The sequence below is a fragment of the Toxorhynchites rutilus genome, chromosome 3, assembly GCF_029784135.1.
Source record: "Toxorhynchites rutilus septentrionalis strain SRP chromosome 3, ASM2978413v1, whole genome shotgun sequence".
Taxonomy (NCBI): Eukaryota; Metazoa; Arthropoda; class Insecta; order Diptera; family Culicidae; genus Toxorhynchites; species Toxorhynchites rutilus.
In genome coordinates, this window is record NC_073746.1 from 151,358,812 (window position 1) to 151,383,953 (window position 25,142).

Here is a 25,142-nt window from a genome sequence, read left to right on the forward strand (position 1 = left end):
AGGGTGCAATAAATGTTTTTACAGTGGTTAAATACTCCTCCCACCTCTCTTAGGAGGCTGCCATACAAATGAAACATAAATTTCTGCATTACACGAGAATTAATCAAGCAAATGAAATCAAATTAGGCATATTGAAATTTTAGGGTGCAATAAATGTTTCTATGATGGTTAGACACTCCACCCCTCTCTCAAAAGGGGGGTTGCCATACAAATGAAACACAAATTTCTGCATTACTCGATAATTAATCAAGCAAATGGAACCAAATTTTGGATGTGGAGGTTTTAGGGTGCAATAAATGTTTCTATGATGAGTAGACTCTCCACCCCCTCTCTAAGGGTGGGCTGTCATATAAATGAAAATCAAATTTCTGCATTACTCGAGAATTAATCAAGCAAATGGAACCAAATTTTGCATGTGGAGGTTTCAGGGTGCAATAAATGTTAATATGATGGTTAGACTCTCCACCCCGCCTCTAAGAGGGGGCTGCCATACAAATGAAACACAAATTTCTGAATTACTCGAGAATTAATGAAGCAAACGGAACCAAATTTGGCATGTGGAGGCTTTAGGATGCAATAAATATTTCTATGGTGGTTAGACACTCCTCCTGCTCTCTAAGGGTGGGCTGTCATACAAATGAAACACAAATTTCTGCATAACTCAAAAACTAATCAGGCAAATGGAGCCAAATTTGGCATGTGAAGGTTTTACGGGGCACGAAATGTTTATATGGTAAATACACTCCTCCCCCCTCTCTAAGGGTGGCTCACATACAAACGAAACACAAACTTTGCATAACTCGAGAACTAATCAAGCACAATTTGGGATGTGAGGGTTTTTGGGTATGAGAAATGTTTCTATAATGGTATGACACCCCTCCCTCCTCTGGAATGGAGAGGGGGTCCCATAAAAACATTAAACATATTTCAACCAAAAATATTCTAACCAAACATGACAATTGAAAATTTTCGGAAAACTCTGAAGGAAAAAGGGAAAATTCGGAAAAATCAAATTCCCATATGTTCTACAATTACATAGTGAAAAGTGCTGTTAGTCCATTTGATGTTTGCGCTAGCGAAATTGGTCTTTGTTCGAAACTGGAAATGGATTTAAATGTGATGAAACGCACTCCTATATCTTCTTTTACTCATACCAAAAAAAAGGATCGCCGGATGTGTTGATAAGAGCAGAACTCGAGGAAGGAATTGTCCGATTTAGGGCTGTCTTTATTCTATCATACTTTCTGTATAAAACATTTATTTCATGTAACGGAGAAACATGTTATTTGCAAGTGGTTGAAAAATGTTGAACGAGAATTGTGTCTGAAAATAATCTGATATTATAATAACGAGTTTTGTTAGAAATACTAGGAATTTAATAGTGAAAGGTAAATTCAACGGGGTCGAATAGAAGATCAATCAATGAACAGTTCTGCGATTGGACCGATTGGACGATTGGATGAACTTGCTCATAGTAAGAAAACGAGAATAGTTGAAGTTATTGATAACAAAAAACAAATTTTGGGCGGGACGAAGTTTGCCGGGTCAGCTAGTAAGTTATAAGAATATATTCTTTGAGGCTTCTGGTTTTGTATAATCTCCTTGATACTAAAGTTCTGACAGGAGAATTGACTCCATCTGGTCATTTTTTCAAGTTTTCAAGGGATGGAGTTTCGAAAGGAGGGAAAATAAAAACAACGATGAATTCATCATTTTTTAAAGTGTTTGTTTTTACATGAAAATTGTGTTTTCGAAAAAAAATGATGCAAAATGTCTTTAAATTGCATGGAACGTCGAGATCTACTGCATCTTAAAATTATTATTTTTTTCAGAAATCGATATTTTTTTCAAAATTCGGACTTAGTCTCTTTTACAGGATTCGAGACAAAACGTATGGCTTGATGGCACTTTGCGCGAAATGTTGATTTACACAAAAAATATCCAATGTAAAATATTAGCTCAAACTAACTTCATTCACTAGTGTCTTCTTCTTCGTGGATGACACTAACATTCCAGTAGAGCTTTTGCCTTCTCAACAACTTGCGTCATTTTTATTAGTTGGCATTTCTATGCCGAATAACACGCCTTCAATGTATTCTGAAGTGGCAAGCTCTAGAATTGCGTGACCTCGGTGCGGAAGTCGGAAGAAATTTTTTCGACGAAAATTTCTCTGGCCAGAACGGGAATCGAACGGGACGCTAACCACCCGGCCACGGGAGCACATGTCTTACTACTATTACATTACTATTATTACCAGTGTCGCAGACGTTAAAATTTTAGTTTTTTTTAAATTGCAAAATCAACCATGGATGGAGTAAATGAAATTTGGGTTTTTAAAAAAATATTTGATACCGAATGTCTTATAATTGCACGGAACGTCGTGATTTGCTGTTATAACGAAAATATTTTTTTTTGCAAAAAAATACTTTTTGACAATTAGTCCTTTTTCTCCGTCTCGTCGATTTTTTGACAAAAAAACTTTTTTTAGATATTTGCAAATTTGGTTGGCCACGAATGGTCGATAGTTTCTAGGGTCTGCAAGGATCCAGGACAACGCAATCACCGTGCTGTGCTTCCAAATCCACTTCTAGAGTCGTCATCTGCTCGATTGATTTATCGATGAATGTTGGCCCAAACGGGTTGATAAACGTTGGCTATGTGCAACTCGATCCCCACTGAGGTTATTCACCTCTTTCCAATAACTCCTTTCTCAAACTCCCCGTGGTACGAGCAACCTTAGTGGAGATCAGGTTTAAACATCGGTGGGATCTTTGATCGTATGCAGGCGATGAAAGGGGACTGCACGTGATTGTTCTCTATTAGGGGCGGCGTGCAATAACGTCTGATCCGGAAGGTGCAGCTGACATCAGCTGGAAGCTGGAAGGAGCAGGGGCATCATCATCATCATCATCATCATCATCAATTGAAATGTTAGGACTCTACTGGAGCCATCATGTTTGACATACTGGCGAAAGAGCTGTAGAACTTCTGGCCATCTAAAAAGTGCGCTGGCCAAAGTCTGGTATATGGGAGTTCTCGGCTGGAGAGCCGATATATGGCACTTCTTTTAAGTACCACATCTACTACAGTGGCGGCAATGGGGGAGAACATGGCGTCGGTTTCGTTGTACAGGGACAACAAATGAAGTGTGTTATTAGGTAGAGGCCCGTCAGTCACCGACGTGAGGAACTTTCGAGGACCTGATGTCGACTTGGATCAGCGGTCGTATTGAATTTGGTCAAGGGTATCGTACTGGTCTGAATTATTTTTCCATGAAAAAGCAATGATACATGCAAGATTATGAAAAATAAACATTGAACTATATACATATATATATATATATATATATATATATATATATATATATATATATATATATATATATATATATATATATATATATATATATATATATAAATTATATGTTTAGAGACGGGAACGATCTTTTTAAAAAAGAGAACAACTACACTTTTCGGAGGTTTAAACTAGACTGACTTTATTTCTAAACTGTCCCTACAAGCTAAGCTAGATTCTGTTTTACATTTCCTATGCTACGAAACTACCCACACGTGTTCTTCTCTTCTTTCACTCATGTGTTGAGTGAGATGATCCTTATGCTGGCGCGCATGTTGAGTGTCCGGGGGTTCTATCGCTTCGTTGCTTATGTTGCTGTTCGGTTTATTGCTTCGGTTGATTTACGATCCTGCGCATATGGTTCCTTGCGCTTATCAATGAGTTCCTTGTTCGTGACGAGGCAGCGTTTGCTGGCTCGGCTGTAGTTTATGTTCCGGTCGTAAACGGATTGCACTTATGGTGAATGGTTTTCAATTCATGGAATCGGCTCTATGGGAAGCTTATGGCGTTGATACTGCGTTGGCTGTTCTGATGGAGTTCGTGTGGTCTGTTGTGAGATCGGATGTATTACAGGGGCTAGGGTGGTACGTTGTTAACTTCTCCCTCCCTAAGTGAGATTCGTCCCGAATCTCCGACTGGTTCGAAGTGCCATTTCTTCTGAAGTGAGATTGTAGTTGGAATTATTCTACGTTTTCCAGATTTACCTCTATTTTTGATGAATTGTTTCTTCGTGATGACAAAAGGATCCACACTCCTAGACTGCATATGATTACTGTGAGTAAGGAGAATCCTCCGATTGTTGTGTTTTCAAAGGCTGTATGATTGCTCTGTATCTCATCGATATGTTCTCGGTTGGTAATATGCAATGTGTGCAGTTGGTTGATGTCAGGTTGTTCAATAAATTCTGTTTCTTTGATAGTTAGCCCAATGGTTGAGATGAGAGTTATCTGATCATGATCGGTGGTGGTTTCAGCGTCATATGTGTCGTTATTGACTTTTACTTTGCAATCTTGGAAGTTGATCAGTAGATTACCTGTGACTTTTCTGCTTCCGATATCGCAGCTAGAGTTGAGTGTGACTGGTTGAATGGCGTTTAAAATTAATAGAGTGTTTTCGTTGATTTGTTTTATCTGCATAGGCCCGTTGTAACTTGTATATGAACATTCAGAATTGTGTCCGGAAAGTGCGTTATGAATGCATCCATTTTCTGTAATGTTGATTAAGATCTTCCGATGGCAGACCCGGTATTGTTCGATAATTTCGCAGGGTTCTTTTGTGACGAGAGTTGCCGATTCACTTGTAACAGCAATACGATAGTCTGAAGAAATGATTTTGTTGTTGTGGGGCAAGCTTTCGTACCTAACGTAATGATAATTTCCTGACAAAAATAATGGAACTTTGATAACAAAAATTATGTTTGAATTGTTGTGCAAAACTTGAATTCCTAAATATTCGTAAACCTGGTCTAAGTTGGACAGCTTAATGTTTTGATTTTCTAATGCATCTAAAAAATATTTTGTTTCGTTTGGATTAAGGATTGCTTTTGATAGAATTCCTAACCTGGCAAATTGAACAGATTCGAAAATATCTTTTAGTTTATTTTCAAGCACTTTCATATTGAATAGTGTATTTTGAATGTTCTGTCTAACATGAGGGTCTTTACACTTGTTTTCATGGTTCCTATATTTTCGTATTTCATGTATAATATCTCTTTGTTGATAGTTTATCTTTGAGATCACTAAGTTTAGTTTATTTTCGAATTCTTTATTGATGCTGATTTGTTTTTCGTTATTTTTTATTAATTTATTTATCCTGTTGTCTGTATGTTCAAGGGCTTGTTTGATATCTTTCAAATCGTTGTCATCTAAATTACCGGTTATAGATTTAATTACGCTTCCTAATGGGTTGAAAATTCCTCGTTTTGGGCGTTTGACTGGGTTCAGTCTGGAAAATGTTTCTAAAAGGCTAGACATTTGTGCGTTAAGTACGTCTTGGAATTCGGCTGTTTGTTCGTTTTCCTCGAGAAGCTTCAAAGTATAATTCAACATTCCGATATTCCTTTGAAATTTCTCCAAGTCAACCTTGTGGATGTGTAAGTGATGAGAATTGACGATTTTTGTTTCCTTCTCTTTAAATGCTATTATTCCAGCATGTCTATTGAGGTCCGTTATTGTTATAGTAGCGGTTGTTAGGTAGATGTACCTAAAATATAAGAATATTCATTTTTTTTTTCGTAATGTTGTTTGTAGAATGGATGTTCCATCGATTTGTATTTGTGTGTACCTAAAATTAGAAATATGTTATTATTGAAGATTAATCTTAGTCTAGTATTTCTTATTTGTTTTGTAGATTATTTTTTTTTATGTTTTTCGACGTCGTTTAATTTTTGTCTTGTGAAGTTTTCTTTTCTTTGAGTCGATGAACGTCTTCCTTCTATTCGTCAATACTTTAGTTTTTTTAAATGGGTCTTTCGTCTTGCTTTTTATACCCTGTCTTGCAACGTAGATTTCTTCGTTGGGTTCGAGTACCGGTTCTGTTTCGCGGGTTTTGTTATGGTAGTCAAGATCCGTTTTTTGTTTTGCTTTCAAGCGCACAATCGCTTCGTCATAAATTTTGTCTCTATTTGTTATGATTTCGTCCATATTTAAAGGTCGTTCTTCGCCCTCTTTGATTCCAAAGAAGATTTCAGCTGGTTTGAGATTAGTGCTGGAATGAATGGTTTTATTATAATGTGCAAGGGAAATTCTAAATAGTTCCTTTTTTGTAACGTCTATGTATTTGTCTTGAATACATCTGTAGATTTCGCTTATTGTTGAATGGAATCTCTCGACGATACCATTCATTTCACTTTTATTCGATGCAGTGAAATACATGTCTGTTCCAAGATCAAGAAGCATACCTCGGATTTCTGCGGATTTGAGTGATGGTTCGTTATCACAAACTATTAATTTAGGGCATCCGTACATTGTAATTAGTTTTGTTATGCCGTTTCTAATATCGGGTATTGATCTTGATTTAATTGGTATCATCATCCCATATCTAGAGAGTTTATCGACTGCCGTAAGAAAGATATTCGGTTGGGAAATATAAATAACTACATGGACAATATCCAACGGTTTTTTGGGTATGGGGGTTTGTGAAAAAAGGATTTTGTATGGGTGACGTTCGTATTTTGCTTTTTGACACGTTTCGCATACTGAAATGAACTGTCGAATGATCTTTTTCGTGTTTGGGAAGTAGTAATTTCTTTTAATTTCGGCTAAATTTTCTTCAATTCCTCTATGAGCTCTAGAGTGAATAGTTTCTATTACTTCGTTCTGCTCCTCAGAAGTTTTCAAGTCGACTAGAAGTTTTTGGGAAATAAAAATTTTGAACGTTTTTACTCTGCTGAAGTAGTTTTTGTATACAATCTGTATGGTATTGATTAATTTTTCTGGGCAGTAGATGCAATTTGTTCGGGAAAAATCTATTTTTGTTTTGAGAATTCTAATAAGAAGTGGAACGCCGTAAATATGTTTCGTTATTGTATGTCGAAACACTTTAGGAAAAATTTGTTCAAATTTTTCGTCTTCGTTAGTGCTAATATTTAAAATTATTTGATTAGAAAAGGAGTTTACTGGTTTCTCGGTGCATGGTATAAATTCTGAGTCGTCTGTATCTGCTGAATGTTGTGTAGCCATATCGGAAGATGTGTCTTCCTCTTCATTTGCATTAATTTCTTGTGGTATTCTAGATAGACCATCTGCAACAACGTTTTGCTTACCAGCCTTGTATTGGATGTCATATGAATAATCTAGCAAGGCTATCATCCATTTTGCTATTTTCGTAGAAGGATCTTTGAGATTCATAGCTCCGGTTAAAGGTTTATGATCTGTAAATAATGTAAATTTCTTTCCAAAGAGGTAAGGGCGAAAGTATTTAGTTGCCCAATAAATGGCAAGTAGCTCTTTCTCTATCGTCGAATATTTTTCTTCACTTCTATTCAGTGTTCTTGAGGCAAAGGCAATTGGCCTGTCTTTTCCTAGCGGTCCCTGTGATAAAACAGCACCGATTGAATGTTGTGATGCGTCTGTGGTTAAGTGAAATGGTTTTTCGAAGTCTGGATATTGTAGCACGGAAGTACTAGTTAATATTTGTTTACATTTCTCAAAACAGTCTAAGAACTGTTGTGTGTTCGATTTTTTCGTCTTTTCTCAGACATTGAGTAAGAGGTTTAGTTATTCGACTGAAATCTTTAATAAACCTTCTGTAGTAGCCTAGCCAGAGATGCCAACCTCCCTGATTTTTCAGGATTTCCCAGACTTTTTGGCACGCTCCCTGATATCCTGACGAACACTCAATTTTCCCTGATTTTTATAAAATGATCCTGATTTTCCCTGATTTTTTACTTTTTGCTAAATCAGAACAAAAAAATAATTCATAATAAATATACTGGGATCACTGGCAAAGTTCTGTTGGTTGTGTATGAGAACTGTCATAATAGTCTACATTAAAAAGCTTTCCAGTCCGCGCTCATATAATGGTTACTCTTTCTTTCGTTTATCATCTATCTGTTCACGATTTCGAAGGTGTGTATGAGAACGATGAGAACTGTCATAATAGTCTACACTAAAAAGCTTCCCGGTTCGCGCTTTTATAATGCTTACTCTTTCTTTCGATTATACTCTATCTGTTCGCGTTTCCGAAGAAACAGTGTCGATATTTTTCAAATTTTGAAGTTAACGTGAGAGAAATATACTCTATAAAAATCATACGCCCGAAGGTAAATTCGAATGTTATATATTGTTTTATTGTTATTGATGTTTCTAAATTGTCGTAGTTATACTATCACAAATTATACTCGAAAAACGTGTAGTGGTAAAAATGCCTAAAAAAGGACAAGCTCCAGTTGCAAGCGGAAGTTTGCTCAAATATTTCAAAAAAAGCGGTTCGTAAAAAATATAAATCATATGTTGAAGATTATGTTAGTAATCATTGATGATTTTTTTTCCAGAAAATCTTCCAAGTCAGTCGCCTTCGGGAGGAGAGTCGGTTCTGATGGAGGAGTCGATTTCGGAGAAGCAGTCAGTTCAGGAAGAGCAATCGATTCCAGTAGCACGAGAAATAAGTGATTGTGGCAGTGGTCCAACTCTAACCATCGATACGTCAGATGATGACACTGACGACGTCGAGCATTCCGAGCATATTGCAGTAAATAAATCTTCAAATTACGTAAGTAATGGATTTTCGGAGAGTATTCACTCAAATTTCACTCCACTTTTCATTGATTCGATTAGGATGAGCATACTGAACCCCTGTCGAAGAAGCGAAAAAGAGTTGGCCAGAAATACTCCAGAGAATGGGAAAGGCAATTGTCTTGGTTGGCTCCGAGTGCAGATTGTTATTTCGGATTTTGTCGTGTCTGTAAGAAAGACGTAAAAGTTTCCGCTGGTATCAAGGACTTGCTGAAGCACGCCGATACACAAAAGCATCAGCAGAATGAAAGGACACTTAAAGTACCCATGAAGAGCATCGAACAGCTTACGACTTCAAGTCTTAACGAAAAGGTTCGGAATGCTGAATTGCAGATGTGTGCTTGGGGAGCCTCGCGTAATAAGTCCGCTTCCGAAGTTGAGGAATTTGCAGCTATCATGCGTCACATTTGTCCTGATTCGGATATCGCAAAAGGAATCAAGTTGGGACGAACAAAAGTAACCTCTATCATTACTAACGTAGTCGGCGAAGGGTATCATGAAGAACTGATAGCTCATCTCAAAACCGCTAAGTTTAGTTTGATAGTAGACGAGTCCACCGATATTAGCGGAAAAAAATCTCTTGTGTTGATTACGCGGACTTACTTCTGGGAAGGTGATTCTCTAACAATCAAGGATTGTTTTTACAATTTATTTGAAGTTGTCAAAACCGACTCTAGGACTTTGCATGAATTAGTAACCAAGTCATTCAATGAGGATAGGATTCCATACACGGAAAATATGCTTGGATATGGAGCTGATGGTGCAAAAAATATGACAGGGGAAAATTTGTCTCTAGCTGCTTTACTAAAAATTGATTGCCCCTCGCTTTTTGTGATGAAATGTGTTTGCCACAGCATTGCATTGTGCTCTTCCTATGCATGTAAACATATTCCTGATTACGTAGAACAACTTTGTCGGAACATTTATAATTATTTTAGTTGTAGCCCAATGCGTTCGAGCAAATTTAGCGAGATTCAATCGCTACTAGAGCTGAAACCCCTAAAAATGCTACATCCTAGCGCCACACGATGGTTGTCGTTAGAAGGTGTGGTACAGCGAGTTCTGGATCGATTTGATTCACTCAAGACATACTTTGATTGTGCAAAGAGCGTAGATCGAGTCGAAAAGGCGAAAGTTATTTTAATTTACGAAGCATTAAAATCTCCTGATACGAGGCTGTACCTAACATTTTTATCATACATATTGCCAGTTGTAAATCGACTGAATAAGCTTTTTCAGAGTGAAAATCCGGAATTATTTTCATTACACTCAAATGTTTCGAGACTTTTCAAAACAGTGCTGGATAACTTCATGAAACCAGAATATCTTACGAGTTTAAGAAATTATAATGAGATTAAGTTTGAGGCACAACATTACCTTAGCGAGGATGATGTGTATGTAGGAGTAGCTGCAGAGTTATTGATGAGGGAATATGTTTCAGAATGTAAAATTACCCAAGAGAAAGTTTGCGAATTCAAAATCAATATAACAAGATTTTATGTAACATTTGCCCAGCAGATTCAAAGTAGAATCAACTTCAATGATAAAATTATGGTAAATATGTCTATAATCGAACCTAATAACATCAAAATTAGAAAACATTCATCAATTCTTCCACTTCTGATATGCTTTCCTCATTTGGTTAGCAAAGACTCATTCCAAGACATGGATGATGAATTCAGAGAAATTTTGAACATAGATTTTTCTACCATTGAGTGTAGTGATGCCGTAGATTTTTGGGAAAAAATTTTAACGATCAAAAGATCCGGCGACACATTGGCTTTTCCACTTCTGCGAGAGTTCATACCTTGTTTATTAATTCTTCCACATTCCTCTGCTTCGGTTGAACGACTTTTCTCGCAATTCAATCTCAATAAAACGAAGATTAGAAACAGAATAGGAACGGAAACGATGAAAGGTATATTAGCGACCAAAAATTATGTAGAATTAAATAAAAACGATACAGGTTTCATTACATTTTCGAAGCAAATAACATCAAAATATAACAAATCGATGTACAAGAATCTTAGAAGTAAGAACGTGTAAGCATATTTTTTTAATTAAACTGTAATTATAATCAAAAAGTGTTTTATTTCTTGAACAATATATATAAAATTGTTTGTAAAGCAAGATGTTGCAAGAATTATCCGTGGGACACGACAAATGAATTAGCAGGTTCACTACAGATGTTTAAAATCACCGTTCATGTGCATCAGTTGAAACATGGTTACGTAAATCGTTACGGCTTGTGCGTTTCATCGATGCATCGATTTTTTTAAAGCAAATCCTGGCAGGTGAAGAAAACGGGTCGTTTATAACAATCCGGCTGAACCGGTCTTCACCTGAAAAAAAATTATGATATGGGTCAGGTGGTATTGGAGAGGAATTCTGTATTGTGAGCTTCTACCAAGCAACCAGTCGATACATTCCTACAAGTACTGCTCGCAACTGGATAAATTGAAATTAGCTTCCATAATTAGTTAATGTTTAGAATTGTTAGGCTACCTGATAGATTGGAGAACTTCCTGAATTGATTGCAGAACAATACTATGTATATAAAATTCAAGAAAGAATACTTTTGTTTTCTCAAAAATCGGTACGAACTTTACGGACTTATATGAGCTATCCTGATTTTCCCTGATTTTTTTTTCCATTCTCCCTGATTTTTCAAAAAAATAGTTGGCAACCCTGAGCCTAGCGTTCCCAAGAAGGATTTGATATCTTTTTCAGTTCTTGGAGCGGGCCAATTTTTTATTGCGTCTATCTTGTCTGGATTCGGCTTAACACCATCTTCGTTGACGATATGTCCTAAAAAGCTGACTTCTTTTTGCAAGAAAAAACTTTTGTCTAGTTGCACTTTTAGGTTAGCATTTTCTAAAGCATTGAATACTTTGTTCAGATTAACGTAATGTTCTTGCAGGCTCGTGCTGTAAACGATAATATCGTCCATATACACAAGGCAAACGGATCCGACAAGACCTTTGAGAACGGAGTTCATGAGCCTCTGAAATGTCGCTGGAGCGTTTTTTAGTCCAAACGGCATCCGCAAATATTCGTAATGCCCTTCGTCTGTGGAGAAGGCTGTTTTTTGGATGTCTTTCTTATTCATACCGATTTGATGAAAACCGGATGCGAGATCCAGTGTTGAAAAATATGTGCTTCGTCCTAATTTATCTAGGATGTCTGTGATATTTGGTATTGGAAATTTATCGTCCACAGTTTTGGCATTTAATTTCCTGTAATCCACTACAATTCTCCATTTTTGTAAGCCTGAGGCATCTTTCTTCTTTGGTACAACCCATATTGGAGAGTTCCATGGGGAAATAGAAGGTCTAATTATGCCTTCTTTCAACATCCTTCGAATCTGATTGCTAACTTCCTCCCTATGGCAGTGAGGATAACGATAGCTTTTCTGGTATATTGGTAATTCGTCTTTTGTGTGTATTGAATGTGTAACTTCTGAAGTGTTTGAAAGTGATTCGCCGTCGATGTAAAATACTGATTGGTGTTCGTTTATGACCTTTATTAGTTGAGCTTTCTCTTCTGAATTCAAATGACCTAATCTTAATTGGTCAATTAGTTTCCTATATCTGTTACTGATGGGTACGTTATCATTTATGTGGTTTAAGTCTGTACTAGATTTCAATTGTTCGAAATTATTTGATTCTATTTCGAATGGGGAATTTAAACTGAGCAGCTGTGATACTTTTGCTCTGTTTTCTATCGCTACAAAAGCTTTACTTTCATGTGCGTGATAGAGTCCAGCACATATGATTAAATTAGGTGAAATTTCGAAATCGCTTTTAATTAAGAAATCTCCATTTTTCGTAGAAACTGGGATTTCGATATTCAAGATCGTTTGTCTGGGAATTTCTTGTGAAATAATTTCTGGATATTTTCTGTACATTTTGTATGTTTTGTTTGCAACGTTCAGTGTATTGTTTTTAGTGTCAATGATTGCTCCTATCTCCTGTAGAGTTTCATATCCGATTAAGCCATCAAAGAATTTATGAAACTCGAAAACGTGAAAAACAAATTTGGATTTGATGATATCAGGGAATGGGTTAAATTCAACGTAGCTATCAATCAAATGTTTTCCAGAAATATTTGTGACCAATGTTGGAGACGGTAATTTTGAAGATTGTTTTACAAGTCTGGGGCTCAAATAATTTTTATTGGCTCCTGTGTCGACGAGTAATTTTAGGTCGAATCCTTCTAGGGTTTTCAATCTCAAGTACGGTATGAAGTTCATGTTATCGGGTCTTCTTTGGTGCCCATATGAAAATTTAGATTATCTACTAAAGCGGATTTTTCTACCGGAGTGTTTTGCGATGGTGGTTCTATGGTCAACTGTTCCGTTTTTTCGATAGTTTTATCGTAATTTATATTATGATCGTAATATTGATATGGCTGTGGATAGTAATAGTAGTATGGATCGAATGATTCATCCACTGCGTTATGTAATTCTTCTACGTGAAATCTTGGTGGTCCAGTTTGTTGAAAAAAGTTACGGTTATTCTGTTGCGGGTGTATAGGAGGATAATTTATTCTCTGGTTTCTTGAATTAGGTCGATTCATGTAGTCTACTTGTCTAGATCGGATTGATCGATCTACTTCCATAGGTACTTGTTTTGGTTGTGGTACCGGGTATGATTTTGGAGCCCAAACGTTTCTATTTGGTATTGGTATTCTTGGTATATTAAAGTTATAGTTTCTTGGTTGATGTGCGGGCATCATTCTAGAGGTTGATGGTTGAAATCTAGGATTTAAGTTCCCGTACTTAGGCGGAGGAACGAATATTGGGGATTTCAGTCCTGTTTTTGATTGAAAATTTCTCTCTTCTATGCAAGCGTCAAATGCCGCTTTGATCGTGGATGGTCTTCTTGCCCTCACATTCCCGCCTATCGGTTCCTTCAATCCAGAAAGAAATACTTGTAGAGCATTTTCTTTGTGCGTATTTATCCTGTCAATTCGCACTTTTTCGTTATCTGTCGAAATGTTTGTATGGTTTATTAAGAGCGACAAAATATTTTGTACACGTCCGAAAAATTCCTCAACAGTGTTTACTTGCTGTAATTGAAATAATTCGCGCGTCAGTGTTACGCTATCCCTTTTATCGTTATAATAAGCGATCAGGTTTTCTTTAATACTATCCCAATCTAGTGGAGTTCCATAGATTTCCAGGACTTGGTCTGCGTTGCCAATAACTTTTGCTCGAATTGATTGGAGCCACACACTATGAAAGGGTGTATTTTCCAATGCCGTTAAAAATGGAATCAGATTTTCGACTGAACGAATAAAGCTATGGAGCTTTACAGGATTTCCGTCGAAATTCGGAAGCTCTCGAATAGCTTGCGGAGTTGAATACATTTTAAGATTGTTTCGGCCTGCTGAAACATTTGCGCTGTTTCTACGGCCCTTCTCTCTTCATCTTCGTTGCTCTGATTTTCTACGTTCGCAATATTTGGAAATCGGTTTTCCATTTCTGTTCTGAGAATAATCAACACTTTCCTTTTATAAAATTATTGAGACACTAAATGAAACTTTCGCTTGGTAAAATTATTGAAACACTTGTGGTTTAATATTTTGTTACTACTAGTTTTTTTTAGTTATTTGTTACTTACATTAAGAAAAGGATATGTTCCATATCCACTGGAATTCCTTTGGTCCGGTCGTCGTAATTTTGGCTGCTTCTGTATTCACCTCGCAAACTAGTATTCGCTTAGTCTTAAGGAGTTAAACACATAGCCTGAACACTTTTCAAATTCAACTGATTTTCACTCAATGAATTGATAGATTCACCAAAACACGACGCCTGTTCGACTGCGCCAATTATATGTTTAGAGACGGGAACGATCTTTTTAAAAAAGAGAACAACTACACTTTTCGGAGGTTTAAACTAGACTGACTTTATTTCTAAACTGTCCCTACAAGCTAAGCTAGATTCTGTTTTACATTTCCTATGCTACGAAACTACCCACACGTGTTCTTCTCTTCTTTCACTCATGTGTTGTGTGAGATGATCCTTATGCTGGCGCGCATGTTGAGTGTCCGGGGGTTCTATCGCTTCGTTGCTTATGTTGCTGTTCGGTTTATTGCTTCGGTTGATTTACGATCCTGCGCATATGGTTCCTTGCGCTTATCAATGAGTTCCTTGTTCGTGGCTGTTCTGATGGAGTTCGTGTGGTCTGTTGTGAGATCGGATGTATTACAGGGGCTAGGGTTACCGTTGTTAACTTATATATATATATATAAATATATATATATATATATATATATATATATATATATATATATATATATATATATATATATATATATATATATATATATATATATATAAGTATTAACCTAACAATGTATTTTATCGTGTTGTTTTTGTATGAACATTATAGTTTGTAATTCGTCTTCGTGTGAAATCTTTCTAAACATTCTCCAAGAGTAAATCATATGAAGTATAATCAATACATAATTTTATTTTTATCATCCGTTGAATATGAGACACTTTTGCCATTGATACAATAAATGTGTAATTAATGCCAGCAATGATCTGAAAAGATCAGCAGCACAAACGACCAGATAGGTAAAAAAGGTATGGTGACTGAGAGCAGACAAACGATCACAAAGAGTTAAAGCAGTATGTGAACAGAGCCTTTATAGATGGCGTAGCCAGCTGATGTCCCGTAGCATTCAATTCCGCATAAAATTCGTATAAGAATCGCCACAGTAAACAACTGAAATAGATACAACCTTTCAGAAAAAGTGTAGTAGGCTAGAAATATTGTGGCGCGGGAAAAACATCATGTGTATAAATACCTCACATTTGTATTATAAACTAGCTGACCCGACGAACTTCGTCCCGCCCGAAATAGATTTTTTGATTTGAATACTTTCAAGCATCCACGTTTTCTTACTAAGTGAACGTTAGTGAGTCCAATCACTGAACTCTTCATTGATTGATTACTCTTTGACTCTTTACAATTTCCTTTTACTATAAATTGTCTAGCACTTCAACAAAAATTCGTCCTTATAATATAAAATTATTTTCAGACACAATTCTCGTTCAAGATTTTTCAAGCATTTGGAAATAACATGTTTCTCCGTTGCATGGAATACATATTTGATACAGAGAATATTACAGAATAAAGACAGCTCAAATCGGACCATTCCTTCCTAGGGTTTAGGGCACACCAACACATTTGGCCTTCCATTTTTGTTTATATAGATAGAAGATATAGGAATGCGTTGTTCTGTCTGAAAATCCTTTTCCACTTTCGAACAAAAATCAATTTCGTTAGCGCCAACATCAAATGGACTAACAACGCTTAGCTAATTGTAGAACACATAGGAATTCAACTATCCGATTTTTCTCTTCGCTATATTGATCTACGGGAAGAGACGAATACAACGAAATATAGATGACTCAAATTGAACCATTCCTTCTTCGGATTTTGTGCTTACCAACACTTTTGGCCTTCCATTTTTTTTATAGATATAAGATATGGAAATGCATTATTTCGCCTGAAAATCCATTTCCACTTACGAACAAAGATCAACTTCGATAGCGCAAATACCGAATGAACTAACAACGCTTATTATGATGTAATTTTCGAACATGTGGGAATTCAATTTTCCGAATTTTCCGACCTTCCTTCAGGATTTTCCGAAAATTTTCAGATTTTTCTCTCCACTATATTGATCTACGAGAAGAGACGAATACAACAAAATACAGGAGGCTAAAATCGGACCATCCCTTCTTCGGGTTTTCCACTTACCAACAGATGTTGCCTTACATTTTTATTTATATAGATTTATTCTCTCGTTTTCGGTTTTCGAAATTTTATTCTGTGGTCAATTGGGGACGAAGTCCCCATTTAACGAAGATAAGAAATCGAGGTGGCTCAAGCCGCCAAGATAACGCTATCTGAGTCCTCAGCCGACCCGCCGCCGGAAGCGGTGGTGTATCGCACACAAACCTGGATACGACCCAATAGGCTGATGTCACATTAGGCGGATTCGCCGCCGCGGATATCGCGACGGTTTGATTCTCGATATGAATTCGCTTTCAAAACCGCCCCGCTGTAGATCCTCCGCTACGGTTTTACTCGCGGAATCCGCGGCGGCGAATCCGCCTAATGTGACATCAGCCTTAAGGTGGCCGTACACTGTTTGCCCGGAGGTCAAATATTTGATATTTTTTGACAGATAAGGTTTGATTTGATATTTGTACAAACACTATTTTGTTTGCCACTCTTCAATTTTCAACAGTAGTAAACAATATCAAACACCGAACATGGAAAAAATCAACTGAAATATTCAAGGTAACCTACCCATGTACCGACAGGTTCGAAGAACAGACTGAAAAAATATTTTAGGCATCCAATAATTGAATATTTGCTTGTCGTGTTTTGTGTAGAATATATTTGATCAGTACATGTTGACCAAATTTTATCTGTCAAAAAGAGTCAAATATTTGGCTTCGGTCAAACAGTGTATGAGCACCCTTAGTAATGTCCGACCGAGCTTTAGCGAGCGTTTTGCCCTGGGCGTTACGTTTGCCCGGTTAATTTTACAATACCGCGCCACAATATTTCTAGCCTACTACACTTTTTCTAAGTGATTGTTTCTGTTGCTTTCGTTTTCTGCAACGATTTATTCCACACACATTCCACACGAAGACTGGTCAGAAAATCTATTGTCAAATATCGTTTGTACGGCTTGCACTGGTTGAAAGGTACTGCAATGGGCTTTGCCAGTCTCCAAGAAAAACCACAAAAACCCGGAAACAGCGCCTGTAAGTCATTCGTTACGTCCTTGCCCAGTCCTTGTGGTGCTCGGAACGTAATAAGCAGTATCACGATGGTCCTCCTGCGATACAGTAGGGTTTGTCGCAGGCTTTGCAAGCCGCATCACAAAAGATACAAGTAACGAACAACACACATATAGTTAATCAGGCCATGTCGTAAAGACGTAAAGTGAAAATTAATAAATGTATGATAACTACTCTGATAACTAACATCAAATTATGAATCCACTGGAACAGGATTAGCTTCACTCAATGTATCCCCACCACCAGATTTTACCGGATAGTAACTTATATATACTTGGAATCGTCGTGAAGGAATACATTCAGCAAAACACATAAAGTAAGTTTCTGCCTCAATCATCAGCACAAATTGTTGGCAGATAAGTGACATTGGAAGGCAAATAGTTACGCCGGAAGCAGTCAACCACACCAGGTGACACAGAAACATACGAACCGCCAAAGATTCGAAGGTTTAGGTTAGTGGGTTACATACCTATTTTTCGATACGAAAGATTGTCTCCACAATGACAATAATAATTGCGCTAAGCAAGATGAGCGGATAAGTAGTACATGTTGCTATTCCGTTGACTGATTCTCAGAGGTGATACCGACCAAAATAGTGAGTCAGATTTACCGGGTGCTCTATTCTGAAAGAAAATATATAAAATGAATAAAATTTGCGTTTGCAATTGTTTCAATTTGATAGTTTATTCGATACGGCATGCAAATTGTTATATTAGGTATAAATTCATGACATAATAACGATCAGAAGGACATCGTGAGCATATTCGATGGTAATTTTTCAAATATTTATGCAAAGAAATAATTACCTGAATACATCAGAGACGACTGTAACGTAAATATATAAGTAGAAATGAACATATGATAAAGCAAAATCTTAACCTCAAAAACGCCAAAAACGATTACACATGTAGATGTGTCACTGTGAACAAGTAGAATCGTCACAATGAGTGATTTCTGAAACAATCATAATGATCACCGCACCATTACACGCTTCGTGGAGAAGATATGGAGGAAAATTTCTTGCCGTAAGCTTGGAAGCAAAGGGGAATGTTTTCTATTGAGCAACTATTTGTGTTCAGTTTTATTCGGGATTTCGATGGAAGCATATCTTCCACATAGACCGCGCACCGCGAGGAAGTACCTTTTCATGAGCTACAGCACTGATGGAAAAATGTTTCTTATCTTTTTGAGTTTGCTCACCCTGTTCCTACATAAGGCTGGCTCCCAAATCAGTGACCTCCGACTTACTGAGGTAAATTTAAAGAAAAGACACAGCAGCGAAGAAATATTCAAAATGCGTTTGCAAATTTATTTCGAATATGTTACTCATGAACTGTGAGACTAGAGATGATACAACGGTGATTGGAGTGCAGTGTATATCATCTATTCAGTGGAACAGTGTGTGCCTGATAAAACAAATGGTTCCAGGGAGTGCCGTTCTACCGAATGATCTTATTACGGTTCCACACGTGCTTTTTCTAGCGAGACGACTTCGTGTTTACGTTTGGGAGTGCTTAAAAGTGGTGTACCCATATCGGTCAAATCAAATGGAATTAATTTGTGATCAGTTTATGCGACTTTGGTGACGGTTTGCGAAATCTTTCTTTGTTTTCTTTACTCCTCGTTAAAAATCCCGAACATTGTAACGTTGATTTGATTGAATTGTTATTATAATGTATGAACAATCATAAATTTAACAACAGAACTTCAGTGACCGGGTCGATCCTCACATTGAATGTTTTTGATTCACAAGGATTATGCATTAACATGTTGAGCCTCCCGTCACTCAACTTAACGTGAAGTCCGCGTTGGTCCCTGTGGATCGACAATGGACTTTTTGTTAGACAAACGCTGGTCATTGGGTTAGCTCCTGTGGGACCAACATTTACACAGTAGGAGAATGAATAAAATATGGTTTCCGGTTGTTTTACAACAAGTGATTTGTGATTTTAGTCGAATTTCCGACTATTTTCATCATATCAAAAAATATCTTTGGATGCTGGGGCGCTACCCGTCAAGTGCTTTATCGCTCTCTTGATGCGGGTTGTATGAAAAAGCAGCAATAGCAGTACGGGGCTCAACGTGTTATGTGTAGCAAGTAATATTTTTGTTCGTGCCGAAACGCTCAAAATACAATCAGAAATGATTTCATGCCTGAAACCTTTGCGAGTTCTTTCAATCAACGCCAAAGTTAACTGCATCGAAAATGTCGAATTTTATTCGTGCCTCGCTGTAAAAATTTTTGAACTGGATACGGTACAAAGTATCAATTGGATGCTGAATAAATGAAACGTCTGGTAATCAAACCATTTACAAAAAAGGCGATATTTTTAACAAGTCAACCAAAGTCGTATGGATAGGAAAATATTTGGGTCATTTGAAATATGTCTGATATTAGGTTGGGGAAAAAGTAATCCATTATTTTTGGGTGAAATTCAAAACTATTTTGAATATGATTCAGATAGTCCGATTTGGGTCAAATATGCATCGTTTTGTGGTAAAATTTGTTACCTTTCTGAAGCTTCATAATGTCTCTATCACGAAAGTTTTGGTCCTTATTGGCGAAAAACTGTAGCAATATTTTTACAATCTTCTCTTGATCCCAATTTATTATCAATCTGGAAATTTAGCAATGCGAGAAAAAGGTGGTAATCGCTTGGTGCAAGGTTCGGACTGTATGCTAGATGCATTGAAACATCGCAATCAGGCTCTCGGGATTGAGTGGCCTTGCGTTGTCCTGATGGAACACAACGCATGTTCTTTTGAACAATTCTGGCCGTTCCTGGTCAATCACTAGCTTCAAACGGTCCATTTGTTGACTGTAGGGATCTGAATTTGAAGTATCGGCACCATACACACCATTTACAATTCCAGCGGCCTGGCTTGCATTTTCGCCTTTATAAAAGGAAAAGTGTACCGAATTTTCTCTTTGTTGATCTCCATTGTTACCACCATGTAACTCACAACTGAATGGGACAAACAAAAAAAGATTTGAAATGTGAAATGTCACCTTTACAACGAGCCTGAACATGCAATTGTTTGATCGAAATTACACGTTATATTGATCACTAAAGCCAGTTACCGAGAAAATAATGGATCCAACCTAATATATTGGCGGTTACTTGTTCAATTTTGAATGATTTTTTTTTTCTTTTTTTTTATCCCATCTATTTATTTTTGCAATTCAGCTGTAACAGAGCTGAATTTATTCGTAAACATTTTTGTCTTAAGATAATTTTTGTTGTATACTACACTGAGGCCATTTTTTTCAGTTCTAATCAAGTATATATTGGCCACTACTATCTACCTTGCGCCATTTTTCGGTAATTTGAAGATTTCATCCGTGTTATGCTTTCCAAGTGGATTTCAACGAAAATATGTGTAGTATCGCCTTGTCAGGATAGAAGACAACACCTTTTCTGTTGACCAATTTTAGTCGTTTATTCTTAATCGTATAATCAATTCAGTTTGAACAGTAGAATTCTAAATTATTCGTTAGGCCATGTGTCTCTTAAAGGAAGACTCCATTCCAATCCCACCATATACATACCATGGGGTTATTTGGTGTCAATTGAGTCTTTGAGGATTTTGTGGTGCTTCGCCGCTTATTCCATCATTCCTGCATTTTACTCATTTTTCATCACCCGTGTGATGGAAGAAAGGATCGATTTTGTTGCTTCTTAGTGGCGTTTCGTTGATCGAATTCCGTTAATCAAGTTCCTTTGCGTTGATTCATGTGGCAAATACTGAGTTTCTTTGCCAGCTTCATCAGATGACTCTATACTGTCAAAAAGTTGAGTCTTAGTACATTGTATATTTCCTGACAACTTGCATGCCGGTCCACCAGACCACTTTTACACAGAAATCGAACAAACCACTCCTGCGTTCACCACGTTCACCAAATTCATTATAGGAGTAGATAAACGTCCGACTGGAAGTCATCGAAGCTCAATTTATTGCCCAAAAAAAATGTTTTGCTATTTTCCAACAATCTGATGTTGCATCAGGGTTACCAACCTTCGACTTATTCCTGTACATTGCTAGTTTTTTTTAGGAATGCCTGCGAAACAGCCAAATACGAAAAATCTCCATTTAATTTAAATTTTCACATTTTTATCCAACTTTTTTTATTTTTTCGGCCTTTTTAAGATTTTTACTCCCCAAAATTATATTCTTATATTCCAGTTGTGAGAATCCTACTCCGCTCCACTCACATCGAAGACCTGTTTGACGATTATCGTCTTTCTCTATCTATATCTATATACAGGGTTTTCCATTTCGGGCTTCCGAAAGTATACAGCCCTGCGCTGACAGCCGTTTGACATAGCTGTCAACCAAAGCATCATATCGTTAGTTGAATGTCTGCCATTTTACAATATGGATCGTTTTAGCATCGCACAACGTGTTAATTTTGTTAAATTATACTATAAAAATGATGAAAAACCGGCAAATGTTTTTCGAGCATTACGGACGGATTTTGGTCTTCATGGACAGCCTACAAAGCACACAATCGCTAATGTAGTGCGTAAATTCGAACAAACTGGATCCGTAGCGGATATTGTGAAACCTGTGCATCATCGTAATGTGCGTTCGGCCGAAAATATTTCTGCTGTTGCTGCCAGTGTGGAGGATGACCCGAATGTTTCGATTCCACGGCGTGCTCAGCAATTGGGCTTGTCAAACACATCATTGTGGCGAATTTTGCATTTGGACTTGCACCTACATCCATATAAAGTCCAACTGGTACAAAAATTAGAGCGTGGTGAACATGGAATACGTCGATTGGGTGAACGAACAACAGCAGCAAAATGCTGAATTTTCGCATCAAATTTTCTTCAGCGACGAGGCACATTTCGAGCTCAGTGACTATGTGAAAACCCAAAATTGCCGTATATGCCATTGCATCCGCCAAAAGTCACTGTTTGGTGCGCATTATGGTCTGGTGGAGTCATCGGGCCGTATTTCTTTGAAAATGAGGACGGCGAGACGGTAACTGTGAATGGTGAGCGCTATGGCCGCATGTTAACCGATTTTTTTTTGCCACAAATTGAAGATATGGATACGGATGACATGTGGTTTCAGCAAGACGGCGCCACGTGCCACACAACACGACCGAACATGGCCATATTGCGAACGAAATTTGAGGGACGCATAATTTCGCGTTTTGGTGATGCCAATTGGCCGTCCAGATCATGCGATTTGAACCCGCTAGACTTTTTTTGTGGGGTTATGCGAAAGACCGTGTCTATGCCAACTCTCCGCAAACTCTTGAACATTTGAAAGACAACATTCGTGAAGTTATGACCGAGATACGGCCCCATATGTGCCGAAAAGTCATCGAAAATTACCTGTTCCGGATCAAGGTGTGCGAGGAAGCCCTAGGGAATGATGTTGTATTTCACACATAATGGCATAAACCAAACTTTAATTTGAAACAAAAGTTTCATCGAAATTAGAATTCTATGTGTGTTTTATTTCAATTTACTTTTGGAATTTAAAGTTGGAAAACCCTGTATATCTAGTATAAGCATACAGAAGTACAGTACGGTGTTTTCTCACTCATTTGCCTCCATTTTAGTTATGTTATGTCAGTTTGGATAACTTATGTAAGTGCTGCTATCAGAATGTTGGTCTTTTTTATTAAACTCGTTTATTTTTACAGGCTCAGTTACAGTTTAAAAGATCAAGTTCTCCAACAATTTCCGTATACAAGACAGCATTGCTATTGGTCGGTACGAATTGAAGTCGGACGCGGGTTTTCCAGGTTTTTGAATAGTAATAACTCGTACTTGTCTCCAGTCATCTGGAACAATATTATGCTCCAGAAACCGATTGAATAAATTCAACAAGCGATGTTTCGCAACATCAGGGAGGTTTTTTAGCAAGTTGAACTTAACTCGATCCGATCCTGGAGCAGAATTGTTACAAGAAAGGAGAGCAAGAGAGAATTCTACCATCGAAAACTTAGAATCAAGATCGCACCTATCTTGTGGTATATCTCGAACAATTTTTTGCACAGGAGCGGAATCGGGACAAACCTTCCGTGCAAAATTAAAAATCCATCGATGTGAATAATCTTCGCTTTCATTAGATGAAGAGCGATTTCTCATGTTTCGAGTAACTTTCCATAATTTTTTCATTGACGTTTCTCTTGACAAACCTTCCACGAAATTTCGCCAATAAGCACGTTTTTTCCCTTTGAGCATGTTTTTAAATTGATTTTCAAGGTCCAAATACGTTTGAAAATTTTCAATGGTCCCACGTTTCCGAAAAGCTTTAAATGCGTTCGATTTATCTTGATAAAGCTTGGAACATTGGCTATCCCACCATGGATTGGGAGGCCTTTGACGAATAGTGGAGCCTGGGATGGGTTTAGTTTGAGCGCGAACCGCACTGTCATATATCAAACGAGAAATGAAGTTATACTCCTCCAATGGAGGCAAACCATCTCTGGAATTGATGGCTAGAGCAATTGCGTCCGCATATTTTTTCCAGTCAATGTGTCTTGTGAGGTCATATGCCATGTTTATAGATTCAGAAGAATTCGACCCAATGGTGATGGAAATTTTGATTGGCAAGTGATCACTACCGTTGGGGTCCTGGATTACATTCCACTTGCAATCTAACGATAGTGAATTCGAGCAAAGCGAGAGGTCAAGAGTACTTGGGTTAGCAGGAGGTTTAGGTACACGTGTTGTTTCCCCAGTGTTCAAAACGGTCATATTGAAGCTGTTACAAAGGTCATATATCATCGATGAACGATTGTCGTCGTACTGTTCCCCCCAGGCAGTTCCGTGAGAGTTGAAATCTCCCAAGATCAATCGTGGCTCAGGAAGGAGTGAGCACATGTCAACAAGTTGCTTGCGGCTAACCGCAGCTCTCGGAGGCCAATACAAGCTGACAATACAGAGGTCTTTGCCTCTGATGTTTGCATGACAAGCAACAGCTTCGATCCCTCCAATAGGTGGAAGGTCAATTCGAAAAAATGAGTGGCACTTATTGATCCCCAATAGTACCCCTCCGTATCTGTCATCACGGTCCAAGCGTATAATATTAAAATCGTGGAAAGAGAGATCATCTCGCGAAGACAGCCAAGTTTCGGACAGAGCAAAAACATCACAATTGAACTTATGAATTAAAAATTTGAATGTATCCAATTTAGGGATAAGACTACGACAATTCCACTGTAAAACAGTGATATCTCCGATCTCTCTATTTAAATTAGACATCAAGAGAGATAATCATTGCAAGGAGGGGCCATGTTTGCATCAATTGCTGCAAAATTGTCTTTAGCACTGGAAGCATTGAGATGACAATGGTTCTGATGGAGTCGGAAACGTTAAAACACGTGAAGATTTGATCCACAAGGTCAGTCAACTTTATAAATCCCGATTGGGAAGTTGAACTAGACGGAAAAACAGGGACAGTTGGGGTTTTTGATGTCCCCTCGAGTGCTGGGCCGTTCAAAGGTGAACCATTCCCACGGAAACCAGGAGGAACCTGATTTTGCTTGTCCGCTGCACTCGATTTTTTAGACATGCTAACAGGGGGTATAACCGGTGGGGCTTGTCCTTGAACTTTGGGAGTGGTCATATTTTTGCGCCGGGGATTCCCTTGGAAAATGAACGGTGTGCCCCCGTTAGCTGTGTCCGCTTCCATTTCGTCAACGGGCAACGTGGTGAAGACATATTGTGTGCTGATTGGTTGTTCTTGTTGGGCCTGTG

General features: G+C 37.7%; 1 protein-coding gene across 3 annotated transcripts in view; it reads left to right on the forward strand.

Moving 5' to 3' along the window:
• LOC129778289 (angiotensin-converting enzyme-like) overlaps positions 1–25,142 on the forward strand; it is a 47,230-nt gene that overhangs the window by 16,289 nt on the left and 5,799 nt on the right. The window contains exon 1 of one of the 3 annotated variants that reach the window (XM_055785096.1): positions 18,462–18,670. The exons of 1 other annotated variant lie outside the window; for it this stretch is intronic. In XM_055785096.1, the coding sequence (XP_055641071.1) occupies positions 18,515–18,670 (156 nt within the window). In that variant the 5' untranslated portion in view covers positions 18,462–18,514. One more of the 3 variants, XM_055785097.1, reaches the window with a different exon arrangement.